The following is a 14,401-nucleotide window of genomic DNA, read 5'->3' as shown; positions in this document are numbered from 1 at the left end:
CATTTTTACAAGAAGAAATTTGTCCCTCCTTGCACTTTGGTAAGTTCACACAATCAAAGGAAGCAGTGTTATCAAGCATGGTTTAAAAATACTTCTTAAAAAGCCCAAATCACTATGCCTTAAGCCTTTTAAATTTCTTGATGAAATGATAAAAAACACAGCCAAAAATATGAATATAAAGCAGTTTTAATTTTCCTCTAGATATTTATATCAAAGAAATAATACTCATGTCCAAGTACTGTACATACAATATCTTCCTTATAAACTCTGTAGTTTAAAACACATGTACAAAATTGCACATTGCAGTTTGCAAAAAATCATAAATACCTTTTTGCATGTAAACAATTCCAGCACAAGGATCAATGTTATACATTCCAAAATGTCTAAGTGTCTGTTCACAAACAAAAACAAACAAAAACCCCACTGTGATCTCCATAAAGGTCCTAATGTTACAAATCAATCATTAACAGATTTCTAACTGATGTACTACACACAGGGATACATAAATGAGCACAAGGCAAGTCGCCTTTTAGTCATAAGTACTTAAGACAGAGGCTTGGAATACAATCCTGCTGCCATTTAAACCCACGGTATCTATCCCACAGAATTTAGTGGTAGCAGCATTGAGTTAATTTTTCCAAGTTTGCCAATTGCAGTATGCCTTATTTCCAATTCTCAAACAAGTTGGCTACCACTGAACAGTAGGAATTTGAAAATTATTGTAAACACAGTTATCATTGTTGTATATTCAGTAAGTTACAGTATTTTCCTAAACACATCACTAAATTAAGAAAATGTTTTACATTTAATCAAGTGCAAGATGCCCACTAGTATTGTCCACTTTGTCTCAGAAATAAGTATTTTGAATATAATACTACACAGTTAGTAAAAGTAATGTAAAAAAAATTACAATGGACATAATCCTCAGTTGTGTATTATTAAGCCCTGTAGCTTGTTTACAGAAAAAAATCACCACATCAGAAAAAAGGTCTCAGAAGTGCCCTTTAAAATCTCTCCTGACCAAATCCAGCAAATGAGTAGCTACTGAATTTTGTTTCACTACTATCTCCATCTGTGTGCAATGTCCTTGCCAGCACACCTGTTGAAGACTTCCCAAAATTAATCAAGTTTTTAAAGGTCCATGATATCCATACAAAATTACTTGTTTTGTTGTCTGTTTTGGGTTACTTTTGTGGGGTTTTTTTTGTTGTTTCGTTGGGGATTTTTCAACCTGTTCACATGCCGTAATTTCATAAAATTCTACCAAAAGCAGAGATTTTTAAAGGGTTTCTCAGAGGCTTCCCCTGTGCCAGCTAATTTAGTAAGGCAGAATAAGAAGGTACACATAAAGCCAACTTACAAAAACCCAAGAAAGGATGTTTGGGAAAAACACCCACCCACCAACTAGTTGCACATAAGCTGCTGGAAGAGCAAAGCCCAATTTGAACTGCTCTGCTTCCACCTTTTGTTTTGAAGAGCTACCCTGAAGGAAAAGGTTTCAGTGCCATGCTTGAAGGCCTGTGAAGAACCAGCTTGAAGAATTGTAGGAAGTGGCAGTTTGCTCACACTTCTTTTGGACAAAAAGAGAGCTTGGAGATGCTGGTGGTGACAGAGCAGGGAGGGGATTCTTGCCCTTTACAGGAAATTCCTTATTCTGTTAATCAGCATGTGGCATGAATCCCAGTAAGGACCACAGAACTTGCATGATACTACCAGCAGACCCAGCCCATGACATTGCAAGGTATTGTGATTATAGTAATGCAGATCATTAAGTGTTTTCTGCATCATGGAAGCTTAGCAAGAATCAGAAGCCACCAAGGGTTTTCAAAGCTGGGTCCTATTGCCCAAGAGCTCTCCTTTATCTTACGGGAGTTAGTTCCTCTGTTGAACTGATAGAAAGACATACTGCACAAAGAATGATAGATTTCATCTTTCCTAGTCTGCACCTAACTGGAGCTACTCCTTTCTAAGGGGATCTCCTTTGAGTCATACAGGATTAGCCACCACAAACACCACGCAGTGAGGGCACATACGTGGTCCCCTGAACCTCAGAAAGATTTTTCAGTGTAGGCAGAAATTGCACTTACAACAAGCCAGCTTTAGATGAGCCACTGCAGGAAAGAGAAACTGCTCTGGAAGAATGTCCTACAACTCCACAGATGGAAAAACACAGAAAGCCAAAGAGCTACTTCATCAAAAGTCTTATTCAGCAATACAGACCCAGCCACCTCTCCTGGTAAGATGCTCCATAGGGAGTCTAAGAATTACCTTCAGATATCATAAACTAGAGGTAACCTAACAGATTGAGTTTTAAGGCCCAGGAGGCTCAAGGCCCTTCACAGCAGAATATCCCTGGTACTGCCACCTCTGAATCTCTCTACTCCTCTCCCCTTCTCTCCTTTTCACCTTAAGAAGCCAGTAGACCCGTTCCTGATTAAGAAGAGTGGGAGTGGCAAAAATCAGTAGCTAAATTTTGGTGTGCGAGAGGCCTATGCAGACTTGCCTATCATTTTCTATTTAAAAGACAGGAATTGCACAATACTATATTGCAACACTTACTCCCTTCCCTTTGTCCCGTACAAAGTAGCAAAGCGCAACCAAAGCAAAATCACTGTTGGGAGTGTTTAGATTGATGGCTCACATGTCAGAACAGCGCTAAGCGTCTCTGTAATTAACAGCACTTTGCAACAAAGTAAAACAATTCTCCAAGATATACTTGTGTTGGGCCTTTTATTTCGGGTTTGGGTTTCTTTCTGTGGGTCTTGGTTTGGTTTTGGGGCTTGTTTTTTTGGGGGGGGGGGATTGGGGGGGGGACGGGAGAATTAAGGAAGCCTGAATATTTAATTTGTTACACACGGAGGAATGCTCAAGGGGCTCGCAAGAACTTGTTTTGCTGCACGTTGAGCAACACCACATGGCAAAGCCTTGAAATTAGAGCAAATGCTTGAAGACAGGGCGTAGCTGTCTTTTGGAGCTCGTCCTTGAAGGGCTGCATTTTATTAGAGAGCAGAGCTTTGCATCACCAGTCAGCATGCAGACCTGGGCTTTACTTGATGACATTTCAGTATGGTGGTTGCCATGGCTTTAAATAAATAAGGGTAAGTGTGAAATCAACAGTCATCAGGCCAAACAGGGAGGGGCACAGTTTCTAAAGAAGAGACATTTAGAAGACACTTAAGCAGTAATAACAAAACAAAGTAAGTTAAAAAGCATTCTGAAGAGTAGTCTTAATTATCTGCCACTTAAACATGCAACAAATATTACCATTAAATACTGTTTTAGAGATAAATATTATTTTTTCCTTGGATTCCTTTTTTTTCTCCTTCCTGGTGCTGAAAAATTCAACTATCATCTCTCATATTCCCAGTGGGGAAAGGAATAAAGACATAAACTTTATTAGACACTACTGGCCTGCTGGGAAAGTGGTATCATACCACGTAGACATACCAGCTTGTGCGGTGATTTCACTTACAGGGTGCACACAAAGACTGTCAAAAATCACAAGGATTTACAATTCGATTTTACTAACTGGCCCAAAATGCTTTGGACAGATAACAACACTTTGGCAGTTTTTGGAATCCCTATTCTGAAGGTGTCATCTTGCAGACTATAAATAGGTGTCCTAGCTACTTATGGCCATAACTTATGTGACATTAGACATAACAAGAACATTTAACTCCCTAACAGTATTTCCTCAATACTTCTGTCACCCTCCCATGAAGGATGTTAAAAGACAGAATGGTAAAAGTTGGAAAAATCCAAGAATTCAAACTCTGGCTCTACTCGTGAAGAACAGCAAGTTTTAAATCAGTATCTTCTACTGCTCTCTTTCCATAGCAGTTACTACGGAAAAAGAAGGAGACTATCCTAAATACACTCTCTGGAACATCACACTAACTTTACTTGACGCTACTCCATTGCTTCTGCCCTGCATTACAAGAAAATCTGGAGATTTATGAAACAGAGGTGTGGGAAAGATTGTCAAGTTCAGTATGTTATCTTTCAAATTACTCAGCATGTACCAGAAGACTATCTTTAGTTAGTTAGTTAGCTAGTTAGTTAGTTAAAAACTGTTAATCCTTAAAGGTCAATTTTCCATATGAGGCAGGAGGGACACATCCCTTGGGGCAGTGGGAAGCTCTCTGAAGAGGACAAGAAAACGGTATCAAACAGCTTCTCAGAGTGCAAGCTACTGGCCATGATTTTTCACATGTTCAGTCCATTGTTTAAGAACAGGGATGCAGTGAGAAGCCTGACTCTTAGTAGCTTCAGCTTTCTCCATCTATGACAGAAGTAATACCACAGTTGTACAACCACTGATTGTAACTGAACAGTTGCAAGACATGCTTTAAGGTACCTATTAGAAAGGTTTTCAAATTTATTCAAATAAATTTTGAGGTAAGAGTAAAACAGGACTCAACCTAAAAAAGTAACTGGACTTGCAAAATCAAAACAGAGACTACGACCAAAGATTTTTTCTTTCCTCCCCCTTGTATGGGATGGGAGTCTGTTACTGACCTCCAGCAAGACAGCTATCCAGACCCTATTTAGCTGACTTACAATTCCACCCACACTTAGTTCTTAACCAATAAGTAACAGCAGTAGTAAATCTTATCAGCAGTGTGCTAAAAATCAGAATCATTGTATTAGTGCACAGTGAACTGGTCATATCTATTATCTCCATGTTAGCAAGGCTTCAAACCTGACCATCACTTCAAAGCATTCCTACAGAAATGGTCATTCTTTAGCCAGAACATTTACTCCTTAAACTATTGCAGACCCTGTTTGTTACTAGTACTAGAAATTCAGAGCAAAGCTCAATTTACAGCTAGCTATGCTATGGATAGAGACTTTTTGACAGCAGACAAAAAAGCAAACATCACGTAGGTAATTAATTAGGGTGACTCCTTCAAAACATTATTTATGATAATCATCATTTCACTTTACAGTAAGCTACTACATATGAACTGCAGCACTTCAGATAACATTAAGGCTAAATGTGACTTTAAAATAAGTTCTCTTTTTGTGTTAATTTAGCATTGCAAGATCTGACAGTTCTCCAATTTGAATGGAAATCTAAAAAATCACCTTGTGACCACACACAGAAATGAAGGTTAGTCTTCTTCTGGAAGAATTTGACCACAACAAAAGAATATGAAAAATCCCATTGTGTACTGTTGCAGCTAAGAAAATCACAGTTCCTTCCTTTTGGCCATCCCCTTCTCTATGCATGCTGGTGTCTATGCACAGCACCTCCACATGCATTTGCAGGTATCTGTGTGCTTCAGAAGAATTAGTTCATAAAGGCTGGATTTGCTGTTTCTTCAGTTAGTCCTCACTGACTTGAGAGGATACCGCCCAAAGCAGGACTCCAGCACAAGAACTCATGTCCCCTGCAGACACAAGATCAAGACTCAGTGTTTTTACATAAGTAATACACTTTTGTCAAGACTACTCAACTGAAAGTTGCATTTCAATACACAGCACTGGTGTGAAGATACAGATCCTAGACAGGTTTCCTTCCTCCCCACCACTGTTTCCCCAGTGGGACCCTGCAAAGGCAAATCAAGCAAGGCATTCTAATTGACCCGTATGAAGCCAACTGTTTCAACACTCAAGCAGAGATCCGGTTTGTGACTACATTGATGCAGAAAGTAAGCCTTCAGATATGCAATAGCTTAGGAAAAAGTGCTCCCAGACTAAAGCAAGCAGCAAGGATCAATACCCATAGCAAGGCAACAGGATGGTGCCTTGGAAACCACTCATTATGATTTATGTGTATACATTTCTAGATTCTTTTAGTGACACACATACAACAGCAGGTTCTCCACTGTGCCCTCACTGTTGCAGTGCTTCTCAGAAACCTACATTTAGCTTGTCACACATGACCAATTCATGGAGAAGTTGCTTCTGTCCCGCCTCCAAGTTACTGAGTTGTTATGAAGAGAGAAGTTTCACAGCACAAACAGCTGCAAGACACTTCATAGGCTAAAAAGAGACAGATCTCTGAATCACTGGAGAGTAATTATGAATTACTAAAACCTCTTGTCTCCCATAATGTACCATAATGGCCTAAGTCTCCATATATTCAGATTTAATTCAACACCTTCATAGCAAAGTTGCACAGTGTGCAACATGATTAACGAGTTTTTGATAAACTTTAGATTCTGCACTTGTCACAGGAGCATTTATCATTCTTCATCAGATACACTAAACCCAGATGCAACCCCACAACAAGTGACTGCGGTGTGAGAAGGATGAGTTAACATTTGCAGGATTATTATGCACTGTGAAAGCTTTCTGTCCAAGACTTTTTCTGCTGATACAAGTCTTGCCAAATACTGAAAGAGGTGAATCCCTGACAGACTTTACTGTCCACCTCTGCTGGAAGATGAGCAGTCACTACAAAGAGTACTGATCAAAAGAAGTGACCAACGAGAAACAAAACAGGCTAAGAATTCTTCAACACTCATTCTTAAGTAAAACTTCAAACAAAATACTGGAAAAATGGAAGTGGTTTTGTACAAATCAAAGATGTACGCAGATATGTCATACTCCAATTTGTCTACTTGCTAAACATAGAAACTTGGAGAATCAAGTCAGGAAAGAGCAAAATTATCCAGCAGCAGTCACAGCTGCACATATAAATAAACGAAAATGTAACTCATTGCTTTTCCTTTTTTAACTTGCACTCGAGAAGCAGGACACATAAAATGCATCAAAGAATGACTTATGTTACAAGTAGATGGTTTTTTTCTCTTGCATAAATATCTCAGATATAGACAGCAGCTCTAAGAAGCTGCTGGATTCAAATAGTTAAGACTCCAGTTATGGCAGCCAAGATACTATTTTCAGCACAACTAGTAATTCAGACCAGGCACGCACCTGTACTTCAGACACTATCAAACAATACTCTTCGGTACTTTGGGAAGCATCAGTGACTTATATAACTGTTTAAAAATTACTTGCCTAACAAATTTCAACTTTAACAGCTGCAAAATGCAGAATGCATCTGGGCTTAACCTGGGGAGATCACTCCTTTGTCAAAGGTGAGACAGAGAGTCAACCAGATATTTAAATGAATAAAGGATGCCTCATGACTCTTTGTTCTGTAAAGACATAAACACAAAGACAACAAGGAACTGTCTAGGGCCACTCTTATCTTGAACAGTGCATGAGAGTCAGTAGTGACTACTGACATGCAGTGGAGAGTCCAGATCTGTTGAGATATTTACCTTTTGGAAGACCATCAAAGGGTCATAACAGAAAACACAACCATCAACACCAGAATCACTCCTCACCATGATCAGAACTTACCATGTCCAAATACCTACGCTTCTCAAAGTACATGAAGTACTTGTGTTTTTGGAAAGGTGCTCTAAGCATACTAAATGGGCTTGACCTGGAATCACAGTGAAAGTTTTAAAAACAACTCACCAGCTACCTGGAACTGTCTGGAGACCTTGTGATTCCGACAGACTTCACTACACTGGAGACTCAACCAATCAACTTTCTAGCAATGGCATCATTTGAATCAGTGTTATCAGAGTAGCTTCCTTGCACTCACAGCAAGCAGGGGCAGATCTGAAGGGGGCTCCACCCTCTGCCCAAGGAAGGAGTGAACAAGACTTCCCTTTACTTCCCTCTCCTACTTCCCAAGACAGAAAAGATCTGATAACAATTCAAATAAATCAAAGTCATATATGAATCAAACTATTGTGCCGTAGCACCTAAATGAGAAGGCACTTCACATCTAAACCAAGACACCAGTTCAAGCACATTCAAAAACTGCTGAACAGCAAATGAGATGTGCACAGGAGCAAGCACTCAGCAACCAACACAGACAAAGGAGGAGACTGTAGTCTCCACAGCAGATTACAGGTAGGGCAAAGAAACAAAGATGGACAAATGTTTATTTGTAATGGGTTTGCATCTGGAATGAAAACCGGATTAGAAGGACATGAGGGTAGCCTGCAAATCAAGTCACTCAAAAAGAGTCTTTGCAAGGACTAGCAAATAGTGTGCAAACCTGTAACAAAGCATGATAGTTTTGAAGAATGAAGAAAAATGCTAAAAAGAACTGAGCTAACAGTGAACATAAACTCTTTTATTTTGCGGTTTTAATCTTTTTGTTTGCTTTTTTTTGAGTTTTGTTTTTGAGGGGTTTTGTGTGGGTTTTTTTTCTTTCTTGCAGTAACACACAGCCAACTTGCTTGGTGTTACTGAGAAGGAGCTACATGGATGCAAATCATACAAACAGTCTGGAAAATTTTTACTCAGTATCTATCTTTTAGCATCTCACAGTGACCAAAGTTTTTGGCAGAAAATCAAAACCTAAAAGACACATACGTTTAGCAACAAACTGAAGCAAAAAGGCATACAAAATAGAGAAGCCATATTTAAAGATTTAGGAACACAGCAGGGCTAAAAGTCAGAGTATTGATACATTTTAGAAGACAGGAACATTCAAGTCTGACAGCTGCAGCAGGTAAGTACTCCTGAGTCTTTTTATATTGGTTTAAAGTGTTAGGTGCTTAGGCTTTCTACTCAAATACCTGCAAAAAATGCAGCAACCTCTAGCAGAACCACCCCAACATTATTCTCAAATTTTGTCAGTGTTAGATCCTATTTTTTAGCCTAAATGCCACCTAAAAAAAAGGCATTTATAAAGGTAACCTGCCACTCTACAGAAGACACTTTCTTTTGGACGACTCTACTACCAGAACAGTAGCCTCTGGCAGAGAGCTGGAGCTGCCAGCCTCACTAGTAATCTCTCATCAGTCATCAGGGTAAGAGAGCTGGCCTGTCACCACTTCTACCACTGAACAGATGTCAGCTAGAACAGAAAGCAGGCTATCAAAGAAGTTACCACATGAGGTCTTTGAGATGCTGGGTGCAAGACTCCTCTTGCAGAAAAGTTCAAACTCAAGTGAGGTAATGTGGGGTGGTTTTCAGCTTTAACATTACCATGCCGAAAGGGGGCAGCTCATTATAACCCTGCTAGACTATAGACCACTAGAGCCTTGCCCGTGTCTGGGAAGGGGAACTGCAGTGATTTCTCATGCCTTATGGATCCCCCATGTCTCTCGGATATTGCTAATTTACTATGACCAGAAATTATGACATAAGTAAAGACCAAGTATTGCACAGTTTCGTTCATCATTGTCCTGTGTTCTACCACAAGATCTTTACCTAACCGTACACTCATTTGCAAAGACAAGGACCAAAGTAATAGTGTTTACCCATGTAATTTTTTATGATTTTTTCCAGGATTCCTTAAAAAAACCCCACCTCACTACATATGCAGTAAAGTATCTCACATCTACCAGGCAGCATTACCTCTCTCACTAGGGAAAAGGGTTAAGTGTGGGGGGAAAGAAGTTTTTTATTGGTTTCTCCAGACTTGCAGCAACTTTGCGGATGGGTGATGACTACCAAAGTAAAAACCACATTTTTCACCCAGTTATTATTTAACAGGCAGTGCTACAGATTGTATGCTGTATGGTTCAGAATGCCCTTAAGAAATCTTTAAACCTGTGCTAAGATCAAAATATTTTTTTATCTGCTCATTGGTATTTCTAACAGCAGAAAGTAATGTTACAGGCAATCATGTTCAACGACCAAAAAAGGCTCTGGTGACATGATTAAACAGTTATACAACGATTAATATGGCTTCTACCTAATTTGCATATGCATTACGAAAAGAAGTATCCTCAGAGCATCTCAGCTACAGTAACAGTGTAACTATGCATTTTCACATAATTTCATACATGTGCCAGGAACAACTATGCACTAAAAGGAAAAGCTCATACACTTGACTGCTGCAGCTCAACTTTCTGAACAGATAGCACTCACATATCCCCAATAAAAGCATGAAAAACTGTGAGTCTATCTCATTCTTATTGTATTTCAAATCATCAGCTGTAGCCTTCAGAAGAAGTAAGAGATGTTTACCAGCTCCTGAGTGGCTTTAACGGATCTGAGCAATTGCAGTACACCTAGAGATGTCTATGCTCTCTTGGCTCCTCATATGATTCCCCCTTTTCACCAGCTGGCACAGACACATATCCCCATGAAAGATTTGCCTCTGAGTTCAAGCAGAGTTTTTAGCACAGTTTCAACGAGGGGAGAGGGCCCCACACAGCAGCTGGATCGGCTCAGGAGAAGCCCTGCCTTCCCTCAGCAGCAGGGCCGGCCCGCGGCCTCCGCACGGAGGGCCTTCTGGTGAGGTGATCATCACACTCCGACAGACCCTTCCCACTGCACCATTGCCACAGGGCTCGGCAGCGCTGCGCTAGCGGCTATACTCAAAATACACAGGTGCAGCAGAAGCATGGAATGCAGTGGCACCGAGCCAGGGACCTAAAGCTTTCAAAAACTTATTGAGGATTATGTCTAATCAGAAGAAATAGTTCCTTTGCTATACTCTTCTACTAGTAAATTCTCGACAAAGAAATAAATCACACCAATTCTTCCCAACCAGAAAAACATTTCACATTCTAGCATCAACTCTTTCTGTCTCTAGAGTATTGCAGAAAGTTTCTTTAGAACGATGTAGACCAAGAAGCAAGATACACAGATTTCTACTGAAAAATAAATCTAGTTCTCCATAATATTTCTGTGATTTATTCAAACAGAATACAATGGAATTATCACCTTTACAGCTAACCCACCCCAAACCTGAGCCCTTTTCTGTATAGCACTGAATTGTTACTATACTATGGAAAGAGCACACACTACTGGAATGTACACAGTGAAGGAAAAAAAGAGAAAAAAAAGTAAAGCTCTTTTTGCCAAAGTAACCATTTTCTCTACTAACATGTTATCTAGAAAAATAAGGTCTAGGCAACGTCCAAAAAGTGTTCAAGTTTCAATAAATAACTATCAATGCCCCAAGTTTGCACTGGCACAAGAAATATGGAGCATACAGGTTTAGAAAACTATTTTCTTATGACTGAGTCAGCAATGCATTTCAATCTGTTTAAGATTTACAACAAAAATCATTTCCCTCCAAGGTTCAACTTGCAAATCAAAGCCATGTAAGTGCAAGAGCACCCACACAGCTGTCTTAACTCTCAATGGCAAATTAAAGCTCTAGAGAAAGACAGTATTTTTAAAAAAGTTCTTTATCAATACCAAGAAAATATACATAGCCATATTATGTTTTAAATATATATATACACGCACATCTTTTCAAAAGGTACGATTCTGGCTGTTTTTTTTTTTAAGTTTGAAAAGCTTATCCATTGCTATACAGTTCAGTAAGGTGTATTAGGAAACACACGTTTTATATCCCCCATGAAAATAAAGTTGAATCTTTCTGTAAACAGTAATTTTCTTATTTTCGGAAATCTCTACAGACCTCAAGTACTTCACTGAAAAACTAACAACCACCTGCCCCAGAACCACCCACGGAAACCCTCTCTGCTGAATGCGACATCGACAGAACTCGGGAAACGCTTAGCAACACCCGGCTCTCGCAAAAAAACGCCTTCTCCGGGCGCAAATAAATAATAATAATAATTAATAATAATAATAAAAATAATAATAATCATAGCAGAAGGGCGGCGGCGGGCGCGCACCTTGGCCCCGCGGTGCCCCCGGGCGGGATGGGGCCGGGGCCGGCGGGGTGTCCCTCCTCAGCAGGCGCTGGTCTCCGGCGCGGCGGCGGCCGCCTCGGGGGCAGTCTCCCGCGGCTGGGCGGCGGCGTGAGGAGGAGGAGGATGCCCGGCGGCGTTGATGTGGCAGCCGGAGGAGAGGTGGCTGCGGACGCGACCCTGCAGCTGGGTGACCTGGGCGCGGAGGAGGTTGGCGGTGGCGGCCAGCTCGGCGTTCTGCCCCTTGAGCGCCTTCACCTTCTCCTCCAGCCGGGCGATGCGCTCCAGCTTCCGCCGGCGGCACTTGGAGGCGGCGATGCGGTTTCGCAGCCGCTTGCGCTCTGCCTTCAGACGCTCCTGGCTCTCCGCGTCCAGCGGCGACAGCGACGGCGGCGTGGGCGCGCTGCTGCCGCCCTCCCCGCCCGCCGACGGCGGCACCTCGGGCACGGTCTGCGGTTCCTCCAGGGACCGCGCCGGCGGCAGCCGGCCGCTCCCCAGACCCGCCGCCCCGAAGGCCAGGCCCGGCGGCGGCGGCGGGGCGGAGGCGGAGGGGTAGGCGCTGCCCGAGGGGCTCAGCGGCCCCGCGGTGTTGAAGCCGCTCAAGTTGGTGTAGACGGCCGGAGGGTCGGCGGCGGCAGTGGCGGGGGCTCCCGGCGGCCCCGGGCGGGCGGTGCAGCAGGGTCCCGGCGCGGAGAGCGGCGGCGGGGCCGCCAGGAGCTGGTTCTGCTTGTGCAGGTCGGCCAGGGCCTTGACGAAGCCGTCGGCGAAACCCTCCTGCTCCTGCGTCACCGGCTGCCGGTAGAGGAACGGCCCCGCCGCCCCGCCGCTCCCTGCCCCAGGTGCCGTCGGCCCCGGGCTGCCCGCGCCCAGCCCCGCGCCCCCCTGGATCAGCAGCTGCTCCAGGTCTGCGGCCGGTGGCAGCTTCAGCAGCGGCAGCTCTGCAGCCGACCCCAGCGCGGCCTCCGGGCCGCCGCGGGCCGCCGCCGCTCCGCCGCCGCTCCCCGTCTCCGCGGAGCCCGCGGTGGGCGGCGGGGCGGCGGCGGCGGCGGCGGGCGGCGGTAACAAGCGCAGAGCCGCCGCGCTGCCGCGGGCGCCGGCAGGCGGACGAAGGGCGAAGGGCCCCGGGAGCGGCGCGGGGGCGGCAGCCGGCAGGTCCCGCTTCTTCCCGGCGCCCAGCAGCAGCTTCTGCCCCGCCGCCGCATCGGCTCCAGGTCCGCCAGCGGTACCGAAACCCGGCAGCGGTACGAAGTCGGGCAGCAGCTCCAGTCCTTCCTCGGGATAAAACGGTGCCTCCATCTTCACGGCGGATCGCCCGCTACGCCCGCCGCTCATGCTGCCGCCCTCGCCGGCCGGCGGCGGCTCCGGCGCGGGGCGGGCCGGGCTGGGCGGCTGCTCCGCGGGGCCGGCCGCCCTCGGCTGGCAGCGGGGACTGAGCCGCCTCCCGGCGCCGCCGGACCCGCGCCACGCCCCGGGCCCGCTGCCCGCCCCGCCGTCGCCGCCTCCCTGCTGCCGCCGCCGGTCCCCCCCCGCCTGCTCCTTCCCCCGCCCGCCGGGCTTGCGCGGAACGGCTTCCCGGTGGGGTGTCCGTGGGGAACACGCGCTGCTCCTCCCCCTCGGAAACTCGCCCCGTGGCTGCGGTGTGGGAAAGAAGGCAGTGCCGGGGCCTTCGTCCGGGAATGAGGGGTTTCTCGGGGCCATCAGTCCGGCCAGGGGACGAGTCCTGCAGGAGGAAAAAGATCAATGGCCACGCGTGGCGGCTCCTGGGGGCAAGTGCTTGTGCCTTCGGTCTGTGATGGATGGGCACAGGATAGTGCAGGTGTCCGACTAATGATTCCCGACAACGCGGTGCTGGAAAGTCTGACGGGGAAATGGCTCGGCCATCAGGAAACATGCCAACTAGTCAAACTAAAAGTCCGTCAGAAGATGGACATGGATTTGATTAAGCCTTTTTTTCGTGGAAAAAAAAAGTTAAGAGAAAATATTTGAAACGGCCTAGATGTATTTTCAATATTTCCAAAATTACTGAAATGTGAATAGCATTTTTCAGTTTGGGGGTTGTATTTATTTGTTATCTTTACTCAAGACAATTGCCTCTGCCCCTCTCCAAGTTTCTGAAATTCCTATGGGATGAGGAAATTTAGTTCCACCCAGTCTTTTATCAATCCCTTTTGCTTCAGGATCCAATGTGATCCTGACAGAGCTGCTGAAAGCTCTCATTTAAGTCTTTAAAATCAGCTTGCTGACTGAGGGTCTCAATGGCTCATCTACACATTCACTAGATCTCCTCATCTCTGGTGGAACCCCTCAGTTACCTCAGTCACCTTCTGCAACCTACTTATGCTTTCATGCTCTCTCCCCAGGCATTTCCTCCCTACATATCAAGACCATGTGCCACTTCTCACAGTGTCTAGTGAAGCTGCTGAGCTCTGCTCTTAGGCCCACAATCTGTGTGGCCATACTGTGCCTCCCTTCTGCCTAGGTTCATTCCAAAACCAGGAATGGAGAAGGAGATGGACACTAGTGTCAAGTCCAGAAGGACTTCAACTCAGGATCCCTCTTCAGGTCCATAGGAGAGCTGGAGTCCAGGTGCATGGACTAAGGCCTTGATGACCTTGACTCAAGTACTTTGGGGCCCCCAACTCTTGCTCATGGGGCAAGAGCTCCTTTTCAACACAGCCTGGTACCTTCAGTCCCTGCCCGGCTATGTCACAGCTGTTGCTCTCTTCAGCTCCATCTCCTGGGTGAACTTTAGACCTGTGTTTCCAGTTCTGCTCCTGGCACAATCTCCTGCTGCTCCTGCCTGA

General features: G+C 44.8%; 1 protein-coding gene across 1 annotated transcript; it reads right to left on the bottom strand.

Moving 5' to 3' along the window:
- Positions 1–168: 168 nt before the first annotated feature.
- On the bottom strand, positions 169–13,295 carry LOC120411536 (transcription factor jun-D-like). Its single transcript, XM_039567571.1, has 2 exons — positions 11,583–13,295; positions 169–5,393 (listed from the first exon to the last, which is right to left on the bottom strand). Exon 1 carries the CDS (start codon positions 13,293–13,295, stop codon positions 11,640–11,642), a length of 1,656 nt encoding a protein of 551 aa, XP_039423505.1. The 3' UTR covers positions 169–5,393; positions 11,583–11,639.
- Positions 13,296–14,401: the final 1,106 nt, after the last annotated feature.

This window comes from Corvus cornix, chromosome Z (assembly GCF_000738735.6).
Source record: "Corvus cornix cornix isolate S_Up_H32 chromosome Z, ASM73873v5, whole genome shotgun sequence".
Taxonomy (NCBI): domain Eukaryota; kingdom Metazoa; phylum Chordata; class Aves; order Passeriformes; family Corvidae; genus Corvus; species Corvus cornix.
This window is presented reverse-complemented; position numbering and strand designations above follow the sequence as displayed.